Source organism: Melopsittacus undulatus, chromosome 4, assembly GCF_012275295.1.
Source record: "Melopsittacus undulatus isolate bMelUnd1 chromosome 4, bMelUnd1.mat.Z, whole genome shotgun sequence".
In the NCBI taxonomy this organism is placed as follows: domain Eukaryota; kingdom Metazoa; phylum Chordata; class Aves; order Psittaciformes; family Psittaculidae; genus Melopsittacus; species Melopsittacus undulatus.
In genome coordinates, this window is record NC_047530.1 from 53,447,831 (window position 1) to 53,468,090 (window position 20,260).

General features: G+C 37.2%; 1 protein-coding gene across 1 annotated transcript in view; it reads left to right on the plus strand.

Annotated features, from left to right (window-relative positions):
• Positions 1–20,260, plus strand: part of SBF2 (SET binding factor 2) — a 258,529-nt gene that overhangs the window by 111,873 nt on the left and 126,396 nt on the right. The window contains exons 4-6 of the mRNA XM_034062016.1: positions 10,479–10,589; positions 12,256–12,366; positions 14,119–14,224. Of these exons, the coding sequence (XP_033917907.1) occupies positions 10,479–10,589; positions 12,256–12,366; positions 14,119–14,224 (328 nt within the window). The remainder of the gene's footprint in view (positions 1–10,478; positions 10,590–12,255; positions 12,367–14,118; positions 14,225–20,260) is intronic.

The window sequence follows — 20,260 nt, forward strand, 5'->3', positions numbered from 1 at the left end:
ATACTGTCTTGTATCTACAAGAATTAGGAGGAAAGTACATCAAAACATCCCTATTTCCTCTTCCATCATAGTGACTTGAAGATTTTTTTGTTTCTGGTGTTGGGTACCCACCTCCCCCTTACTGTATTCTTACTGTTGCTGTGACCTTCAAATCTCATTGGTTTCGAGAAAACTTTGTCCTATCAGCCAAAGAAATAGTATACCTAGCTTATCTTAATGGCGACAGAAGCTGGAAACTGTTGAGCAGCCAAGGGGTATTCAGAAGAATCTCAAATCAACAGAATTCACCTATAAAACTAATATACTCTGTGTAACTTTAGCCATCAAAAAAAAGCCTACATATATTCATAAGTACATGTATATGTATAGTTCTGTGTGCTATATATGTTGTCTGCTAAAAGTTCTTATTTTTAACAGCAATTTCTGGATGTTACCACTTAGCACACGAAGACTTGATTTAATACATTTGACTCAGCAGATACTTCTACTGACCTCAGCTGTGCTTCTTACCAGTTGCACAGTTAGAATTTATACTAACAGTGCTTGGAAGAGCATCATAGATAGAATCTTTTTAAAAACTGTTGACTCACTTCATTTGGGAACTTAATGGTCAAATTGTATGTTGCTGTGCACTTCAAAAGAAATTTATCCTCTCTCCCCAGCCCTGCCATCAAATTAGAGAGTGATTTATGCCAGTAACTGAGCCTGTGCAACTGCATTTCTTGCATTACAAAAAATCTGCTCAATGAGGTCAGCACAAAACCCCAAGCATTCATTTATAACAATCTTACTACAAGTTTGTATCATTCTTGTGTTTTGTCTTAAGCATGTGTATGTTAAAACATTGTGATCACAAAGTTGCTAAGATTAAATATATCACTCTGGAAAAATGCATGTAAGTAATAATTCACAAGTCCTCCATTTCCTGCCATTCACATTGTCTTGCTCTCTGTGCTCCTCTGCAAAAAGAAATCATAAAAATCCCAAACTATAAAATGTCACATTAAGAACATTCACAGATAATTTTCTGAGTCAAGGCAAAATGCTTTTGCAGAGTGAAAAACCTTGTTTTGGGGGAGATTTAGATTGGATAGGAGTAAGAAATTCTTTTCTATGAGAGTGGTGAGGCACTGGAACAGCCTGCCCAAGGAATTTTTGAATGTGCCATCCCTGGCAGTGTTCAAGGCTGGGTTGGATGGGGCTTTGAGCAACCTGGTCTAGCAGGAGATATCCCTGCCAATGGCAGGGGGATTGGAGCTAGTTGGTCTTGATATCCTTTCCATCCCAAACCATTCTATGATATGTTTGCAATCTTTGCATTATTTTCTTTTTTATTGATAGAATACCTACTGTGCATTGCTATAGGTTTTTCAGTCCTGTTTTGAAATTACACCAGGCTGTGTGGTTCAGTTGATACACTGGAGGGAAGGGTCACCATCCAGAGGGACCTTGACATGCTTGTGAGGCGGGCTGATGGCGACCTTAAGAAGTTTAACCAATCCAAGTGCAAGGTCCTACACTTGGGTCGGGGCAATCCCATGCACTGCTGCAGGTTGGGCAGAGAAGAGATTCAGAGCAGCCCTGTGGAGAAGGATTTGGGGGTGTTGGTTGATGAGAAACTTAACATGAGCTGGCTTCAGTGTGCACTCACACCCCAGAAAGCAACCGTATCCTGGGCTGCATCAAAAGGAGCATGACCAGCAGGTCAAAGGAGGTGATCCTGCCCCTCTACTCTGCTCTTGTGAGACTTCACTTGGAGTATTGTGTGCAGTTCTGGTGCCCTCAACATAAAAAGGACATGGAACTGTTAGAACAAGTCCAGAGGAGGCCACGAGGATGATCAGGGGACTGGAGCACCTCCCGTATGAAGACAGGCTGAGAAAGTTGGGGCTGTTCAGCCTGGAGAAGAGAAGGCTGCGTGGAGACCTCATAGCAGCCTTCCAGTATCTGAAGGGGGCCTATAAGGATGCTGGTGAGGGACTGTTCTTTAGGGACTGTAGTGATAGGACAAGGGGCCCTTACCCTGGGGGCAGAGACTTGGGTGATACAGTTTAGTGTGTGGTATCCCTGCCTATGGCAGGAGGGATGGAACTAGGTGATCTTAAGGTCCTTTCCAAGCCTAGCTGTTCTATGATTGTATGAAATCAAGATAATTTCTTTTGTGCAGGTATAATTATTCCAGTACAAGTTTAGTTGCCATGGTATGATTTTGTGCACACAGACAAGCCATGAAGTAGATCCATTCACCTGTGGGTTTAGTTCAGTACAGCAGATAATAGGTAGAATGCAGATTTGTATTCTGGAGACATCAGCTAAGTTTATTTTAACTTCTGTACATGTGTTAGAATTTATTGGATACATGTGTTTGTATTATCTGAAAAGTAAATAAAATGAACTGATGATGAATGTATTTTGGCCTTTGGTGGTTAATAAGCCAATTAAGAGTGTATTTGGCTGCAAATAAGACCAGCAGAGAATAAGTCACGTAGAAAGAGATCTGTCCCAAATGAGCAATTGGCACAAGATTACTAAAGCAAACTTTAAATATTTTTTCTTGAAATAAGAAATTATGCATGGTTTCTAAATCTTCTTTGCTGAGCAGTTAGTAGGAAAACAGTGGGCTTGCTGAACTTGGCACAATTTCACTGCAAAATTTTGCATAGGGCAAACTGGTTTTCGCAATTAAAATGAAGTACTAGAGTGAAAATTCCGTAATGAGATGTTCATTCCCTCTCTGGAACTGGATGAATTAATGAAAGTACAATTCTAATTTCACTTTCTGTTCACATTTGATTTTGAGTTTCAGAAAATGCCTGCCAGCTTCCACCTTTACAACTGCGGAGCTACATCTAACGATACGTGTTTTCTAACTTTTCGTGCCCCAGTTTGAAATTATTTTCTTCAGTCTGACATGAAGAGAAACCTAATTTTTCTCTGCTCATTGTTATTCAGAACTAAATTCACTGACTTCAGTGGCATATGGTTTCGATGTGGAAAAGTATGGCCAGCATGCCTGGATTGTCTTCATATCTGGAAGTGAGTGGCAGTTCTAAGAAAAGCAATTCACAGAGGTGGTTTGAAGACTTGGAAGGCCATAGTGGTTCCCACTGAAGGAAGTCAGAGCCGGTGTAGGTGAAGACTGGATGGACACCTGGTAGTCTTGAAGAGTTGGGTAACGGTTTGAAGTTGCTTCATCTAGGAACCTTCAGTGTTGGAGATTTGATAAGTGGCAGATTTGTTCATACATATTCAAGTATTAAGATACACTAACTTCTGAAGTTGGTGGTGAAAAGACATGAAGGGAAGGATACTTACAGTCCCTGTGTGCTAGAATTCAGCTCCATGTTGATGGAGGAAATGCTGATGTGTTCTCAAGCTGTGTAAGTCACTTAACCTCAACTACATTCAGCAGTAGAAATATTTTTTACTATATTGGTGAGTCTTTTTCATCTTTAAAAATTGACTTCAGTTCCTAATGTAGATTTTGGCTAGATTGTTATTTTTAAGCGAAATGTGAATATTTGGAAGCAGAGCTGACATCTTGAAATGATTGTTCTTGCAAAATTATGTTCATAAAAGTTCAAGAGGAAACGTGAAAGCCTGAGAGCTAGATCAGAGCAACGTTGAATAAAAAAGATAAGGATAATATGAGTAAAATTGGCTGCTGTCATTTGTTTTCTTGGTTGCCACATGTTGTCTTTTAAATGAGTTGCACTTTTTCACTGGAATAGCACAAAATCAGTCACCCATTTTCTAGTAAAAGTTTTAGTATTATTTCTTAATCTGAAATTGAGGCTTGCATAAAAATGTCCGTTTATGTGCTGATTTTGTACATGCAGCTCTTAAGGACATCCAGGGTCAGCCGAATACAATTTACAGTATAGATCTTGTACTTGCAGTAGCTTTTATGAAAGTGGGTGGGAAGCAGAGAGTTATGTTTTGTAATCCACTGCCGCATGAGGGAGGGCTTGGAGTGTGAGACCAACCCTTATCAGATATTGGGTGATCCACAGTTTTTTTTAAACTTTGACATAAATCTACAGGAAATTAAATTAATTCATAGCTACAAAGAACTATTAGCTTGTAATGTGAATGCTGTATTTTATTTTTTTCTCTATTCCACATATTGGAGACCAAGTCTAAAAGCATGGATGATATTAAGTCAGTTTAGGTTTTAGATATCTATAAATGTGTAAGGGTTTTTGATGTCCTTAAGGATGAAGTCATTCAGTCAGAGAGAAAAGAAAGAAGGGAATAAAAAATAAGTTTGTAATCCTGTAACTAATGTGTGTGTGACTTAGGTATCAAAAGGGAATTAACGTGTCTTGAAGCTGTTGACTACCATTGAACACTGAATATAATAATGTAGCTGAAAAGTTGCACTATTTTATAATCTAAATAATACTGAGAAAGTGTATAATTAAATAAGATACATTGAAATATATTACATATGTTAGTTGGAAGAACATAAGAGTTATCACTTGGGGTCAGAAGGAAAAGATATCTTGCACAATATTTTGTCTCTGTGGATGGTTAGGAGTGGATGTCTAGTGATTGACAGGAACAGGGCATACATAAAATATCCATGAGTGGTCTCTCCTCTGCCTCTACAGTTCAAGGACCCACAGAGCCAAGTATACCTGGTGTATATTTATTAATCTCTGTGAATTCCATTAGCTTGCCCAGTCTTTGTGTGACCCTCTCTGCGTTTTTATTACTACCATTCTGTGGCACAAGAGTTTTGTAAGTCAAATAACTGTCGCTTGAAGAGATACCACCAATTGTTTGTTTTGAGCCTATTTCAGTTAGCGTACTGATCATGGTGGCTCTTTTTGTTATTTCTTAACACTAGCTGTGAATGACCGTTTTACTTTGGTGGTTTGGATTTTGGTTTGATTTTCAGGAACCCAGTGGGATTATTGATGCCAGCTGTAAAAAGTATATAAAGAGTAAAACAAAGCAGTAAGTGTAGGACCTTCTGCAAAGGACTTTCTAACAGCTTTGCTGTCAGTTCAATTGGTTGAACTTTTGTTTCATGCAGTGTTACTACTTCTGTTTTGGCAAGCCAGCACACAGAATAGCTCTACAGAAATTTCCTATGCTCTTTGATGCTAAGCGTGGACAGTAAACACTTAGGCTGTTCTTGTCCATACAAGATGTCATCTGAAACTCAGTTTTCAACTCTGAATATATATTTGTGATAAAGCAAAATGCATCAGGTAGAACGTGTCACAGGACTACTTCATTTAACCATTGTGCCTGCTTAAGATATGCTGAGTAGTGCATATAGGGCATACTGGAGAAGCAGGAGACTGCAGTGAAGTTTTGAAATGGTATCAGTCACGTGTTGTTAAGCTGTGCCTGTGCACTTTGTATTGTGCCTGTCCACTTCATGGATTCGCAGTATTCATTACATTTCCTTTAATGTCTCCTTAAATAGCCTGGTGTGGTTACTGACTTGGGACAGCTACATGGCTATTCTGCTCTTGTAAGACCTCACTTGGACTGTTGTGTGCAGTTCTGGTATCCTCAACATAAAAAGGACATGGAACTGTTAGAACAAGTCCAGAGGAGGCCACGAGGATGATCAGGGGACTGGAGCACCTCCTGTATGAAGACAGGCTGAGAAAGTTGGGGCTGTTCAGCCTGGAGAAGAGAAGGCTGCGTGTAGATCTCTTAGCAGCCTTCCAGTATCTGAAGGGGGCCTATAAGGATGCTGGTGAGGGACTCTTCATTAGGGACTGTAGTGATAGGATAAGGGGTAATGGGTTAAAACTTAAACAGCAGAGGTTTAGATTGGATATAATGAAGAAATTCTTCACTGTTAGGGTTGTGAGGCACTGGAATGGGTTGCCCAGGGAAGCTGTGAATGCTCCATCCCTGGCGGGGTTCAAGGCCAGGTTGGATGAAGCCTTGGGTGATATGGTTTAGTGTGAGGTGTCCCTGCCCATGGCAGGGGGATTGGAATTTGATGATCTTAAGGTCCTTTCCAACCCTAACTATTCTATGATTCTATGACTTGTCACTTGCTCTGTTAAAATCTGTAAATAATTTTTCCATAGTACCCCATGTGTAGCATATGAAAAAAAGTATTTAATCTGTATTACAGTTGTAAGAAATCTTTAGGTTGTCTTTGACATCAATTTGAGGATATTATTATTATTATACCTGATTTTATTTTTTCTAATACCAAGCTTTCAAACTCTTATCTCATTACAGTGTACTTGGTAAAGTCCTGCAAAGTGTGCCCAGTTGTCCTTATGCTTCTTTTATAAATGTAGAGGGGCTTCTAAAGCAAAAGAATACCAAATTTAGCAATACCTTATTTAATGTGTATAAATCCCACAAGTATCTGATTTTAACTGCATCTATTAGAAATATATTAAATCTTTTTCAAGCCTGTGGATCTGGAAAATCACGCCTGATCTGTTGGTAGGTAACTCCATTTGTCAGTAACTTCCTCATTAAAGAATTCTTGAATAATTAGTCTGAATTTGTCTAGTTTGGGCTTAATGCCATGAACATCCCTTGGCTAAACTGAGGAACAAGTTGTGCTCAGAAACCAACCAAACAAATAAATAGCAAACTGATGATGAACTGCTGATCACAGTTCATTTTTCTGAACTGTTGGTTGTCAGGGGATTAATGTTGTGGGGTTTTTTTTAATTACTTGGTCGTGTGAACTTTTATTAGTTTGGGAAATTTTTTCAAATGCTTGCACAAATGCATTCATTAATTCAGATATTTTTATTGACTAAGTTTATAAACTATATAGTGATGCTGTTAGTTCACTTAGTTGGTTATCGTACATTTACCCCATTGCTTTAGGTCGCAAGTATGTTAAATGGCTTCTTCTCATGATACAAGAAAAAAGGCAACAATCTAAATGAGAGATATCAGGGAAGCCCCATAACGGCATACTGGGTACCATTGTCATCATCTTCCAGTGAATATAAGTACAAAAGAAAAACCATAATAATCAACTAGATTAGGAAAAAATAATCAGTATTATCTTAAATAACCAATTTAAATTATATATCCTTAACATGCAGTTATTCTTAATTTAGCTGTAAATGGAATGCTGTATTTATAAAATTAAAAGGTATTGATTGAGGAAAAAAACTCTACTAACTCTTTCATTAGTTTTCATTAGAGAATATTTTCTCCTAGATGAGAAAAGGGAAAAAGATGAAATGTGCGTGTGTCTGAGCAAAAGTATAAATTGAAAGAATTAGATTTATGGTTTTACCACTTTGTATTTAGTATTGCTACAGAATGCTTATGCTGTTAATTCTTTGCTTGAAAAGTATGTTAGAAGTCATGTGTTTGAAATGATTATCCACTTAGTCTACTGAATCCTAATAATGTGCCTGCGTGCCTGTCAGAACGTTGAGCCGTGGAAGAAATACAGCTAGTCATGTTACATTTTCCTGTCTTTTATGAAGTAAAAGATTGTTTTTTGTAGTATAAATGATTTATCCATTCAATATTGTGCTGCTATTGTGCCCATAAAGTTTTAAATTAAATCTAATTATGAATTAATTCAAGACTTGATCTGATGTTGAGTGGATTTTATGAAAATGGTCTTTTATAGAAACCTATTCCCTGTCTATACACCCTTAATTTTCATTATCTTAGTACCATGTGAATATAGAAAAACTTCCATATTCCCTTGCCTTTAGAGATGTGGAGTGTTTCAATTTCATTTTTCCTAATATTGTCAGGATAGCCAGAAGCTGTCGCTGTTATGCCTAGAATTCATAATTGACTCTTTAGAACAGTTGATGCAATAAACTTTTGTTGATTTTATCTTTAGTGGTGTGTAACCACTAAACTATAATTTAAAAATTCTTCTTGTATGTTGGGGGTGGGGATAGCGAACTGTAATTTATGTAGAAGCTCTCCCTGTCAGTATTATAATGGATGGAAGAAAATAAATGAATGTGTGGGGCATGTAACTGTTGAGTTACTGTGTTTCTCTATTAATCCATAAGTCACAATTCTAAGCTAGAAATGAGATGCAGACTAGTCTAAATCTGTACATTGTGTATGTAGTGATTGCCGTTTAAGTAAGAATTTATGTACAAAGCCAAGTATGTGTATATATATAGCTATGCCAATTGTTTTATATTTGTTTTGAAAATATTATACATATGTTTTAGTTAAATAACTGGTTATTACAAACCTAAGTACTGTCTTTTTAAACCATTTTTACTTAAATATTGAATTATTTTTTAGATAGTAAGCTGTCTCCAGGTCAGGGCATTCCTGAGCTGCTGGAGATGGAGAGGGAATGAACTGGAGGAATGACAACACTAAGCTATAGATGAACATTTTTTTCTGGCTCAGTATAGCCATCCTTATATGTTTCGGGTTTTGTGTGTGTGTTTGGAGTTTTTTAAATATCTTGCTGAGAAAAAGGATTTTATAGTATATATCAATACCACTTAACTTTTATGTCCTGAAGAATGACAGTGACAGTTTTACAGGAACTCCAGAGTCTTGTTTAGTTTGTGTATAAACCACATATTTTTAGTGTTTTGAGGTTTTTTTGGTATACATGTAAGAAATTACATGCCCTTTTCTGTCAATATGATAACGAAAATAGAGCACCAAAGTGCATGTACATATACACATACCTATGTATCTTACTCTCAGAGGGGTGTGTGTGAGCAGTGCTTTAGCATAGGTTGACACAGAACTTGATTGTGGTTGAGCAGCTTCCGAAAGAAAAATGCCCATGTTCAGGACACAAGCCTGAAATGCTAATTCTGACTTCTGGGTGAATGGGCAATGCAGGTCAGGTTAGAAAGTAGCTCTTCAATACCCTACAGCTATCAGTGATGCTTCTAGCTGGTACCCAGCTACTGGGCCTTTTCAGAGTGACTTTTTCAGTTTGGTGCTGGAACTGAGGAAAGCATTTATGTAATAAAACCCAGGTCTTGGTGTGTAGGCAGAAATGATTAAGTGGTTCATCGATGATGATGATGATTGCTGCTTGAAAGCTAATGTCTTCAGCCGCCACCATTTGGCTCTGACAGAGGCACACAGGACTGTGCAGACAGGACTGGAGAGGGTAGGACTGTTATGTGTTTTGCTTCAGTAGAAGGTAATTTAGGTTAGTTAAAACTGCTCTTGAAGGAAGCTGTTTAGTTTCCAACTAGAACAATTATGCAGCGCTCTTCCAACTTTTTTGATTGTACTCTCCTATCAATAAAATTCCCACATGAAGCTTACTATAACTGAACATTTTTCATAATTAAAAGGATTAAGTCAGCTTTTTAAGTACTTATATAATTGTTTTAACTACTTTTACTTAGATACATGTGTTTGCTTAAAGAAACCGTACGCTCTAAACAGAGATTGTGAAATAAAGCACATGAACTCACAGCATTCCTGGCATTTAAGAACATTTCTATCAGGCTTCTTCCATTTAGTAGAAAAGTGATCTGGATTGGTTTTTTTTTAAATAAACTGAAATGATGACTAGTAATATGACAAAAATAGAAGGCAGGAATGGAATGTTGTCATATGGAAAGGGAATGGAAATGGAAGTAATTTTTCTCGTAGTCCTAATTAAGATAGTGTAGTGACTTTTGCTTAGAAGAATGCTTGGTGAGGAACAAATAAAGTCTTTAGAAATTTGGTGGGTGGTATGGGAGTGGAGAAAATTACATGCAAAAAATTGGAAAGCACAGGCTTTCTGTCACTTGAAAACTTACTCAGTTAATCAATTTGTCAAAGACTTGTGGAATTCTGGAAATGAAAATATTTAGTGACAACTTTAGTTTTGGCCATGAATAATAATAAAATATTTGTGATTGAAATGTCAGCACTGGCGAGTAGGTTATAGCAACTTGCACAGTATCATTAACAACTGCAAGGTTATCTGCACTGAACTCTTCCTTTTTGTCTTCTTTTTTTCTTGTAACAGAAACTTGGTGTCTTACAAGTTGGAAAGATTTTGTTGAGAAATCTGAATTAGTTTTCTTGTGAAGAAATTCTAGATTCCAAATTCACTGAGTCAGGATGGAGGTTACTTCATAGATCATTTTATTTGTAACATTAGTGGAATTTCTGGAAGAAATTTAATACATGAATGTGTAGGACAATGAAACATTCTTCTATGAAATGTGTTATTTGTGTGCCTAGATTACAGTTGATGGTAAATCAGCTAACACTTTGATGTGAAAGGATCCTATTCTGTAATGTTTCACTATCTAACGCATGAAACAGGGAGCATTTAATGTGAAACTTTGTCCTGTTAACTGCTGTCTAGAAGAACTTTATTTTGCGTACGTTGGTGCATGAATTCCCAGATGAGTTTTAACAACTCCTGTTAGTTGACTTCATTGCCAGTTTCAAATAATGCATTTTCTTTAATAAAGCTTTGAGAAATGTTAACTTTTTGTGAGAATGCTAACATTTCAGCATGAGATTTCTTTCTTCTTATTAATTGAAGTGTTTCTGTTTTCAAGGGAAAAGAAATTGAAGGTGAAGAGGAGTCTGGTTTAATCCCGCCTGCAGAAGTATTTGCTCCTAAGAGTCTGGTTTTGGTGTCCAGACTAGATTATCCAGAAATTTTCAGGGTAAAGAACTTGCAATTGCCATTTATAATATATGTCAGCAGACAAATCTGGTTTTAATGAGAAGCGGTGGCAGTACTTTTGGTTTAAAACATCTCAGGTTTGAATGGGGAATTTAAAAGTAAAAGTAGTCTTAGACTGAACTAGATAAAATTCAATGTCTGTAGCAGTAAATAGCCCCCATAGGTTAAAGCAGTGCTTTTTTGCCCTCCAAGCAGTTTTAAATTTTCACAGAAGATGAAATAGAGATTTTTTTTTTCTTGGCTCAATTTACTGTATAATGAAGGGAATTATTAGGACCAAACCATCCTTGCTCAGGTAAAAACAAGGCATTAACAATATTTGATTAAATATATAATGGCAAATTAATGGCAAAAGCCTAGTTTTTCTCTGTATGTAAAGTAGAATGTCAGAGCCTCTTCTAGATCAAATTAAGATTCATGACAGAGGTTTAGAATCTTGGATTACTTTCAGCTGATGAAATATGACTGATCTGAGATAAATGAAAAGCTTAAATTTTTATTAAGCTAATACATATTAACAGAAGCAAATATAGTTCAGTTTACAGATCAAAGGGAGGAAATCATTCAACAGCTAAGTTGTCATGAGACATTAAGAATGATTGTACCAAGTGAGATTAAAAGTCCATGTAGCCCAGTATTTTGTCTTTGATAATGGCCCATGGCAAATGCAAAGCAATGTGTGTGAAAATAGGGCAGGCTGTAGAAATAATTCCACAAAATACTTTCCTAATTCAGTGTGAATTATAGTTAAATAACATCCTGAACCAGAGGTGTCAATTGTGTGGGGTTTTTTCATATAATTTGTCCAGTTTCTTAACGCTTAGATTTTACACCAACCCGTGGCAAGGAGTTTCACAGCTTAACTATGTGTTATATGAAAAGTTACTGTTGGAATTATTTCTAAGAGAATTCCTAAAATATTTGCTGATTTATGAGAATAGCAATAGATAAAGGACACCAAAAGGATGCTGATAGCTAAGTAATTTATTTCATTTTTCTATTGAAGGCTTCTTAGAATGCAGTGTTGAATCTTATGTTAAAGTATTAGTAAAAATGATAGTTGTATCTGTCATTTCTCAGTCAAAAGTGGATCCATGAAAAAAGACACCAAAATGCTGAACTGTTAATATACTGTTGATGTTAAAATAAAATATATTTATATTGAAACAATTAAGAATGTAAGTTAAGTAATGTATGGAATTGTTGATCTCTGATACTAGTCTTTTTGAGTCTCAAAAACTCATTGATTCATCAAAGTCTTCTGCTCTGGAAACAAGTCAGTTTTAGATCCATAGGATTCAAAGCACAGATAAAGCTATACTGCTTTTGTAATTTTGTAAAGTAACTTGTAGTAAAACACTTTTTGTGTGATGAATGAAGCACAAATTTTAAACATGGTTTCTCTTTTAAACAAAGAATATATCTACACCTGCCAGCACCATACATCCCTTCTAAATAGCCAGACTATTTTTTTAAATGAATGATTGCTTTTGTAGCAAATTACCCTGTCTTCACTGGAAATTACTCTGCTCCATTAACAACTATTAAGACACACATTTAAAAACAATTATATACATAGATCTTCAAGTATTTTGACATCTACCTTCCCTGTATAGCAGGCTAATGTATTTTGTGTACCTTTCTAGGCTTGCCTTGGCCTGATCTATACTGTGTATGTGGATAGCCTGAATGTGTCACTGGAGACACTCATTGCAAATCTGTGTTCATGCCTTGTCCCTGCTTCTGGAGGGTCTCAGGTAAGTGGGGAGGAAAAAAAAAAAACAAAACCAAACGTATTTTTCCAGTTAATTTAATTTATGAAGAAAACAAAAAATAAATTCTTGAAATACTTTTGAAGGAAAAAAGATCATAGTTCAGCTGAGTGCTTTCACTGTGGCCTGTGAGGGCTTTCCCTGTGGCCTGTCTTCTAAAGACAGCAGAAATTCCATTCCAGGATAAGGTCAAAGGGTTAATTTTGTCACTGAGTTGGCTCTTTACAAGCCACAATAACAAATCATGCAGTTCGTATAGGTTTAGTTCTTAATAATAATGAGTGTTCAGGAATATTTCTGCTAGCTAAAGGTTTTTTTTAAAGGGTTTTTTCTTTGCCATTTGTTAACATATCCTTTACTTTAGTCCATTTCCCCATGTCTTTTCCTTGATGCAGTTCAGAATTCCACTGGTCTTTTCTTTGATAATTCATTTGAATTTCCGTTTTCATAAAATTTGTAAAAAATGCTAAAAGTAACTTAAAAATGTGGTTTTCTCAGAGGTAATTAAATATTCCGGGTAGCCGATGCATTAAAAGTAAGAAAAAGGTTTTTATGCAGACACAGTTCTTTCTGTATTTTACCTATGCTTTCTGTAAGCAGAAAGTCAAGTTTGTATGTTGATTTGATTTAAATAAACTATTCGTCTACATTTGTGTGTTTCTGACAAGCCAGTTGGGTCTTAACTTGTTTGGCCTTCACTTTATGCGGTAACGCTACTGGGAAATTGTATTCATATAATGAAATGCATCTGGAAACTAAGTATGCAAATGGCAATGTTCTAAAGTCAATTTCATGCACGTTTTCTCACACTTCCCACCCTACCTATGCATTACCAACCTTCTTGAAATCCTACAAATCCCTAATTCTTTTCTGATTTTCCCATAGCCCTGGCTACTTTGGAGTTTTTCTTAGTGCTGTAAGTGCCAATATGTCCTCTCAGCATAGTCAAGATCTACCCTATTGCTCTTCAGGCAACCGTGTTTATTTGCATTCTAAGCCTTTTTGGCTCTGAAGGGGAGTAGTTAGATTGTAGCTCCGTATCAGAAGCCCTTTTTTTCCAGTGGTATTTGAACCTCATATCACAGGTTTTGGTGATTCACTTGAACATCTAGCTTCTCTTCTTTCCATTTCCACCCACCCCACCCCATCCCTCCATCTAGAAATGTAGCTTTACTCAGGAGCTCTTTCCCCTGCTAGAAGAGGGAGAAAAAGTCATGCTTGTCTGCATTAATTGAAACTAAAATTTTACTTCTACTTTAGTATGCAGAGCAGGAACATAGGAGTAGCAGAAGTGTCTTCTTCCCATGTATCACAAGTACGTTCATACTTTTAAAACATGTATGCAGACAGTAGATATCAAAAAACTTCACTTAGAAAATAAGTTATTCTGGTTTTAGTGGCTGGGAGTTTTGTGTTTTGATTTTGGGTTTTCTTCTGGAAGGTTTTTTAATGTATTATTGAAGATGTAATATTGAATGCTTTCAAAGCTGTTACTACTTACCTAATTAAGTGTAAATGCAAGGAAGGCACAAACTAATGCTAGTCCATTCAAGGAGCATTGTCCTCAGATTGTATTTCAGATGTCTGTAGGTCAATTCAGTTATTCTTGCTGACTTTAAACTGCTGTATGAAAAATAAATAATTTGTGCAGGATGAATCACTGATCTGTATGAAACAGCCTGTTTATTCTATATAAATTACATTTATACTCAATTAAAAAAATAATTCTTTCTACAGAAGTTGTTTTCTTTGGGAGCTGGAGACCGACAGCTGATACAGACTCCTCTACATGATAGCCTTCCTGTTACAGGCACCAGTGTGGCTCTTCTCTTTCAGCAACTGGGTATGTCTAGATCTGCTTTGAAAAAAGAAATCTGTTTCTAAACTACAGAATGTGGTATTTTCTGCCTCATTCGGTTCAGATCATGTGCTGGGAAAGCTACATGGTAAATACGAATTTCTTCTGCCTGAAAAAATGGCAAATGGTGTTGTTATACCCATATCAGACATTCATATAACCTTTTTGTAAATCCTGCTTGTGGTAGGTTATCTCCAATATTATCTAGTGTTTGTAAGTGTACTGTGAGCAGTAGTAAGCCTGGCCTCTGTTTAATTATGAAAACATTCATGTGAAAAGATTGCCCACCCTTTGGATACTGTAGAAACTCCAAACAAAAACAAGGAAGTTAATAAAACTAGTGTAACTGAAAAGGTTAGTAGAAAAAAATACCAAGAACTGATATTGGTACCAATGTGGAATTCATATTATTCTGCTGTTACTTGTTTTTCCCTATCTTTCAAGATCATCTAACACAATACTCATAAAATTATTTACCTGTTTGTTACAATTACAACATTGTGTCACTATTACCTGGATACCTCAATACTGATCTGATATGTCTCATTAAATTTTAACACTCTGTTAGTCATCTTTCCATTGGTTTATGAAGCGAACTTGAAGCACAGACCTGTAGCAGTCATTAACCTTACTAAGTCTCAAATAATCAAATGGCCTTGGAATATACATCCTATAATAAATGGACTATGAAAACAGATGCAGACTCGAAAAAGAATAGCGAAGAGGAGTAAGAGCTTACTTCACAGGAAACGGTACCAGATCTGATGAGCACAATGCCATCTACTACTGATAAGATATAATTGTATCTTTACAAAAAGAATATTATTATTTTGTTGATAGCAGTTTAAATTAAGAAGCAAGGCTAACATGGTATAGATGTTTCTTATCCTCACTACAGTCCCTGAGGTTTTACTCAGCTTATTATGTCCAGATTCATTAAGATTACTCTGCTCAGATTGCAGGTAATGTTTTAAACATGGATAGGCCCAACAACTTTTCCCTTTTTCTGAAGATACAAAATACGGTGTGAAGTACCGTATATGTAGTATGATACACCATGTGGTATGGTGTGTTTGTTCTGCAAGTGTGGTATGTGATACCTAAGTTGAGGTAATTGATTTTAGTGGTTGTAGTGAAGGTTGTTACAAATTCATGGTTGTGAAAATGTTAAAGAAAGCAAAGCTTTTAGTTAGTGCTTGGATAGGCTAGCCACCATGTCTTGGCTTTTGTAAGGCAAATTGAGATTGTAATACTTTGTCATGGGATCAGTCTGAGAAAGGCAATGAAGGCAAATAATCTGAAGTCATTGTATGCATCAGATTTATAGAGGGTATCTCTATAAAGATGGAGTGGGAATGTAAAAATGGAAGAGAAAACTGAAGACTATCTTTTCCACTTGGATTCTTAGTAAGAGCATGTTTGCAGAACGGAGTTTTAAAAATTCCTTTCTTTGTGTATGAAACTGTATTATGAAACTTTCCTATGAGAAGATAAAATTGCTTTTGCATACATTTGATTTAAGTAAATATTATTAATCATATGTTATTAATGAGTAAATGTATACAGGTGGATGTTATGTAACTTTCTGAAGATATGATAGCAGAGTACTGAAGAGTTTGAAAAGAACTCCTAGATTGTTGTGTTAGCAATCAGTGAGTTTTTACCTTTGTATTTTGAAATTGTTTAATTCCTTACTAGCTCATATACGCTTTCCAGTACCTATACCACTAGTTTACTCTTTGTTGACCATGTAATCTCTCTTCTTCTATTCTCCATTAGCCTTCTTCCTGTGAACAGTCTAGTTTCTGGGGGTTTGCTGTTCTTTTGCTTTTTCTTCTTCCCCTTAGTTACAGCAGATGTTTGGAAGTGCAGTCTTTATTGGGTTTTGGTGGCTTATAAGAAATACAGGAGTCAGTAAGCCCATGCTTACCAGGTACATTTTCCATTTATGGTTCAGAGAAGGATATGAAAATCAGCAAAAGGAGGGGGAGCCAAAGGGAAATACAGAAGGAAAACTTGCTTATTGTTCACAGTTCTGGTCAGTGACACTTCATCTGTCCTGAAGAAGAGAGAAATTGAAGAAAGTATGTGATTATAAAACTCAGCAAATCTTCAGAAAGAGAAGCTGTGGGCTTACATCCTGTTTCCCAAAAGGGATTATGTGAGTTTGTAGAAAAAAGAGAGTTGTGTCAGTACCCCTTCTTTTCTGCCATGGCATGATTTTCTGTCTTGCAAGACTATAAAAACTATAAGGAAGAGCTTGTCTAATGGTCTTGTGTAGGTCTTCGTGTCTCTTTGGTATGATGAGGATGGTAGTAGTTGCTTGGGAACAGGTCTGAAATTAAGGATTAAAAAAAAAAAAGAAAAAGTTATTGATACAGCTGCATATGTCTGTTTGCAATGGTTGTTGAATATAAAAAAGGACCTGGAAATACGGACAGACTGTTTCAAATAAATACGCATTTATACTCATTTTTCATGTAGTCTTATGACAAGATTGGAGGCAATGAGTCCAGAAGGATGTGGTAGAACCTATGAGCTCATCCTTTGCAAAAGTTTATTTTTCTCAGCCAAGGCCTAATCCATTACTCTGGAGATCATAGAATCATAGAATAGTTAGGGTTGGATCATAGTTGAGCTTTTCAGAGACTTCTTGTGATTTTTGAAACTATATTCATACTAGCTCTCTTCTGTCATTCCATTTGAACAGCAGCTGACTGCATATTTATTTCTACCAACCTGGGCAAAACCATTCTACTTCTGTGGTCCAGTGTGGTGTTTGGTAGTTACTTTAATGACAGCTGTTATCCCATCAAATGCTTGTGTTTAGGACACAATTATTTGCCAGTCTGTTTGTCAAGGAACTACATGTTCAGTTATTTCTCTGCAGGTACAAGTCACTCAATCCTATTTGAATTATTATTCATAAATTGAAGAGTAGCTAGAAAAATATGTATGAACTGTACAAATTACTTGTTTAAAAATAGCTCTTTCTTTGGGGAAGATGGGCAGAAAGACAAAATTCAGCACTATGAATAGATGCAAAAATAATTTCAACATTTATTTTGAGAAATATTGTGCAACAGTAGTCTCATCATGTTTTTTCTGCTTGGCAGGATAATAGTGTGTCAGTGGATGGCCCTCCCTGTATTACTGAGTTTGCAGCATATCTGGAAATAGACCTTATTTTTATTTAGGCGTTAAACTACAGTTGGGAAAAACATCCCCAGAGGTTTTAAGCTTAATAATAAGGAACAGCAGTGCTTGACACGTCAATTTTTTAAGCTTTTTTATTTTTTTCAAATTAAGAAGAAAAGATTTGTATGTATATGGGAATAACATGCCGAAAGCCAGGCCTGTAGCTGGATCACTACACGTAAAAATTACCTCATCAACAAGAATTAGCTCAAAAAACAGTAATTGTAAAGTTACCTTTAAAAGTTATCTGCGGTAGCTGTAAGACTTTCAGTACTCTTCTATTTCTCATTGTCTGTTAGTAAGATGTTAGGTATGTTTAAAAGTTTTAAAACACAGTAGTCTTCTTCAGGCTCTCCCAAAGGAAGTCTTGGTTATATTTCACTTGTTTTTCACTTTATTAACAATACATTCCTGTGTTTCTGCTGTAAACTCTTTTTATTTCTCCAAACCTCAGTCCTGCTTGCCTTCTCCATTCTACAGGCAGTATGGTTACTCAGTGCTGCCATATTCAGCCATATTTTATCATTTTGTGTGTTTAAAATTTGGGGAGAAAATCTTACTTCATTACAACATTACTATTTTATTTATTTTTTAATGAAGGTATGCTGTTCCATCTCTATTTGGAAGTAGACATTTTACATGTAGATGGATTTTAAACTGACTGACTTGCACTTTACAAAGTTTGGTTAACTCATTAAAACCCACTTTTTTTTTTAAATGGTCCTATTGTTGTGCCAGTAACATTCAGATTACGTTTTGCTTTCAGAAGACTTGAAATCTCCATTTAGGCTGATAGTTCAGCAGGCTCTGTCCTTGGTTCTTACAAGTATTTCCTTTGACAGCTAATTTCAGGGCCCTGAGCTCATCATCAGCCTGATGAACCTGTACTTGCAGGATTGAGCTGCCTGTGCTCAAGGTCAGCATTGATATAGCACAGCTGTGCAACCTTCATTCTCACTGTTGAGGAAGGAGCTGTGGGAAAGATGTGAGAATGTGCGGCCTGTTGACCTCTTAGCTTGGATGCCATACTGAAACTCAGGCAATGGCTTTGGTCCTTGCCTGAGCCATGTTGTAAAGATACTTTTGCCTGGCAGCATACCTGTCTGACCCAGATCCTCACCTATGGACTGGACATCTGTCCTGGGTTCAGCAGTAGCAGTCATTTTTCTCCTTCTTGGTAGCTGGTGCAGTGCTGTGTTTTGACTTTCGGGCTGGGAACAGTTGCTGATAGCAAGGATGTTTTGAGTTACTGCTCAAATGTTTGGTTTGTCCAAGGCCTTTTCTAAGCTCTGCTCTGCCAGGGAGGAAGGAGAGAAAGGACACCTGACCCAGGCTAGCCAAAGAGGTATTCCATACCACAGCACATCACGCTCGAGGAGGTAACTGGATGTTGGCTGGAAGGGGGGGTTTAGCTCTCTTCTGGGTTGGGCTCGTTTCAGCGGGTGGTATCGTATTCTCTCTCCTTGTTTATTTCCTCTATCATTGTTTTTATTAGTGGTAGCAGTAGTGATTTGTGTTATACCTTAGTTACTGGATTGGTTTTATCTCAACCCGTGGGTGTTACATTCCTTCGGTTCTCCTCCCCATCCCTCTGGGAGCGGGGAGGGGGGGGTTGGAAGGGGTATGTGGTGCTGCGGGAGACTGAGGTGGGGTTTTAAACCATGCAAGCTGTGCGGATTGGTTTAAACCACGACAGTTCTTTTTGGCGCCCAACGTGGGGCACGAGGGGTTGAGATAACAACAGATCTGACAGGATTTATAGTCACTTGTCACAATGCTGATTTATTGGCTCTCACAGTTGCTTCGCTTGATCTCAGTTTCAGGATTTTGCCAGTTACTTTGGACATGTATTAGCTGTGTTTGTGATTATCAAATGTAGGGTTTGGGCAAAGTTTCTTATCTCTTTGTACTTTATGTTAATGACTTGTAATACAATAGAAGCATTGATCATGAAACTGATCTGGTTTATGTTCCCAGTGTGGTCACCAACTTTAGACTTTGGGAGGTATATAATAGAAGTGCTTAGCAATTTCACATCTTTTTTTCTCCTTCTCGGGTGGTCAACCTTTGAAGGAGACATTCTTCTACCCTCCCAGTGCCCTCTCCAGATGGTCTACAGCATCATTTGAGAGTTTTGAAGTTTTTGAATGGCCTTTTAATACTGTTGAGACTTGCATGCTGATTGTGATGGGGATCACCATAGTAGCACGCATACAGTGTGTGTTTTGCCCACAGTCATTTTGTCTGATTTCAAGAGTTAAGCAGAGTCAGGTTTGGGCCTTTATTGGGGTTAAACGACGACATAGGAGGACCAAGAGATTTTCCCAGAGGCTGGACAGCCATGAGCGGCAGGGTGTGGGATAGCATGGGCAAGTATCTAGGTCAGTGGACCCCTCCAGTACTTTGGAATTTCACTTCCAAACAAGTACAAAATCCGAAAGAATTAGTAAAACACCTAAATGAGGTGTGCTGTCGTTCTGGACATACCACAGATGGACAAATCATGGCAACGTGCTGGGGCTTGGCCTATGCGAACAGGGCCTTGTTCAACATTATCCAGCACCTTCAAAAGGAAAAAAATGTCCCTGGATCTGAGGGCAACACAGAAGTCAGCACAGCTGCTCCAGCTCCAAGCACAGCAGCTACACCATCCCCAGCGACAAGTACAGTCGCTACTCAAACTTCAGCTGCAACAGACAGCGCAGCTACCCCAGCAACAAGTACAGCAACTATTCAAACCTCAACTGCAACAGACAGTGCAGCTACCCCAGCTCTAAGCAGAACAGCTACATCACCCCCATCAACAAGTACAGTTGCTACTCA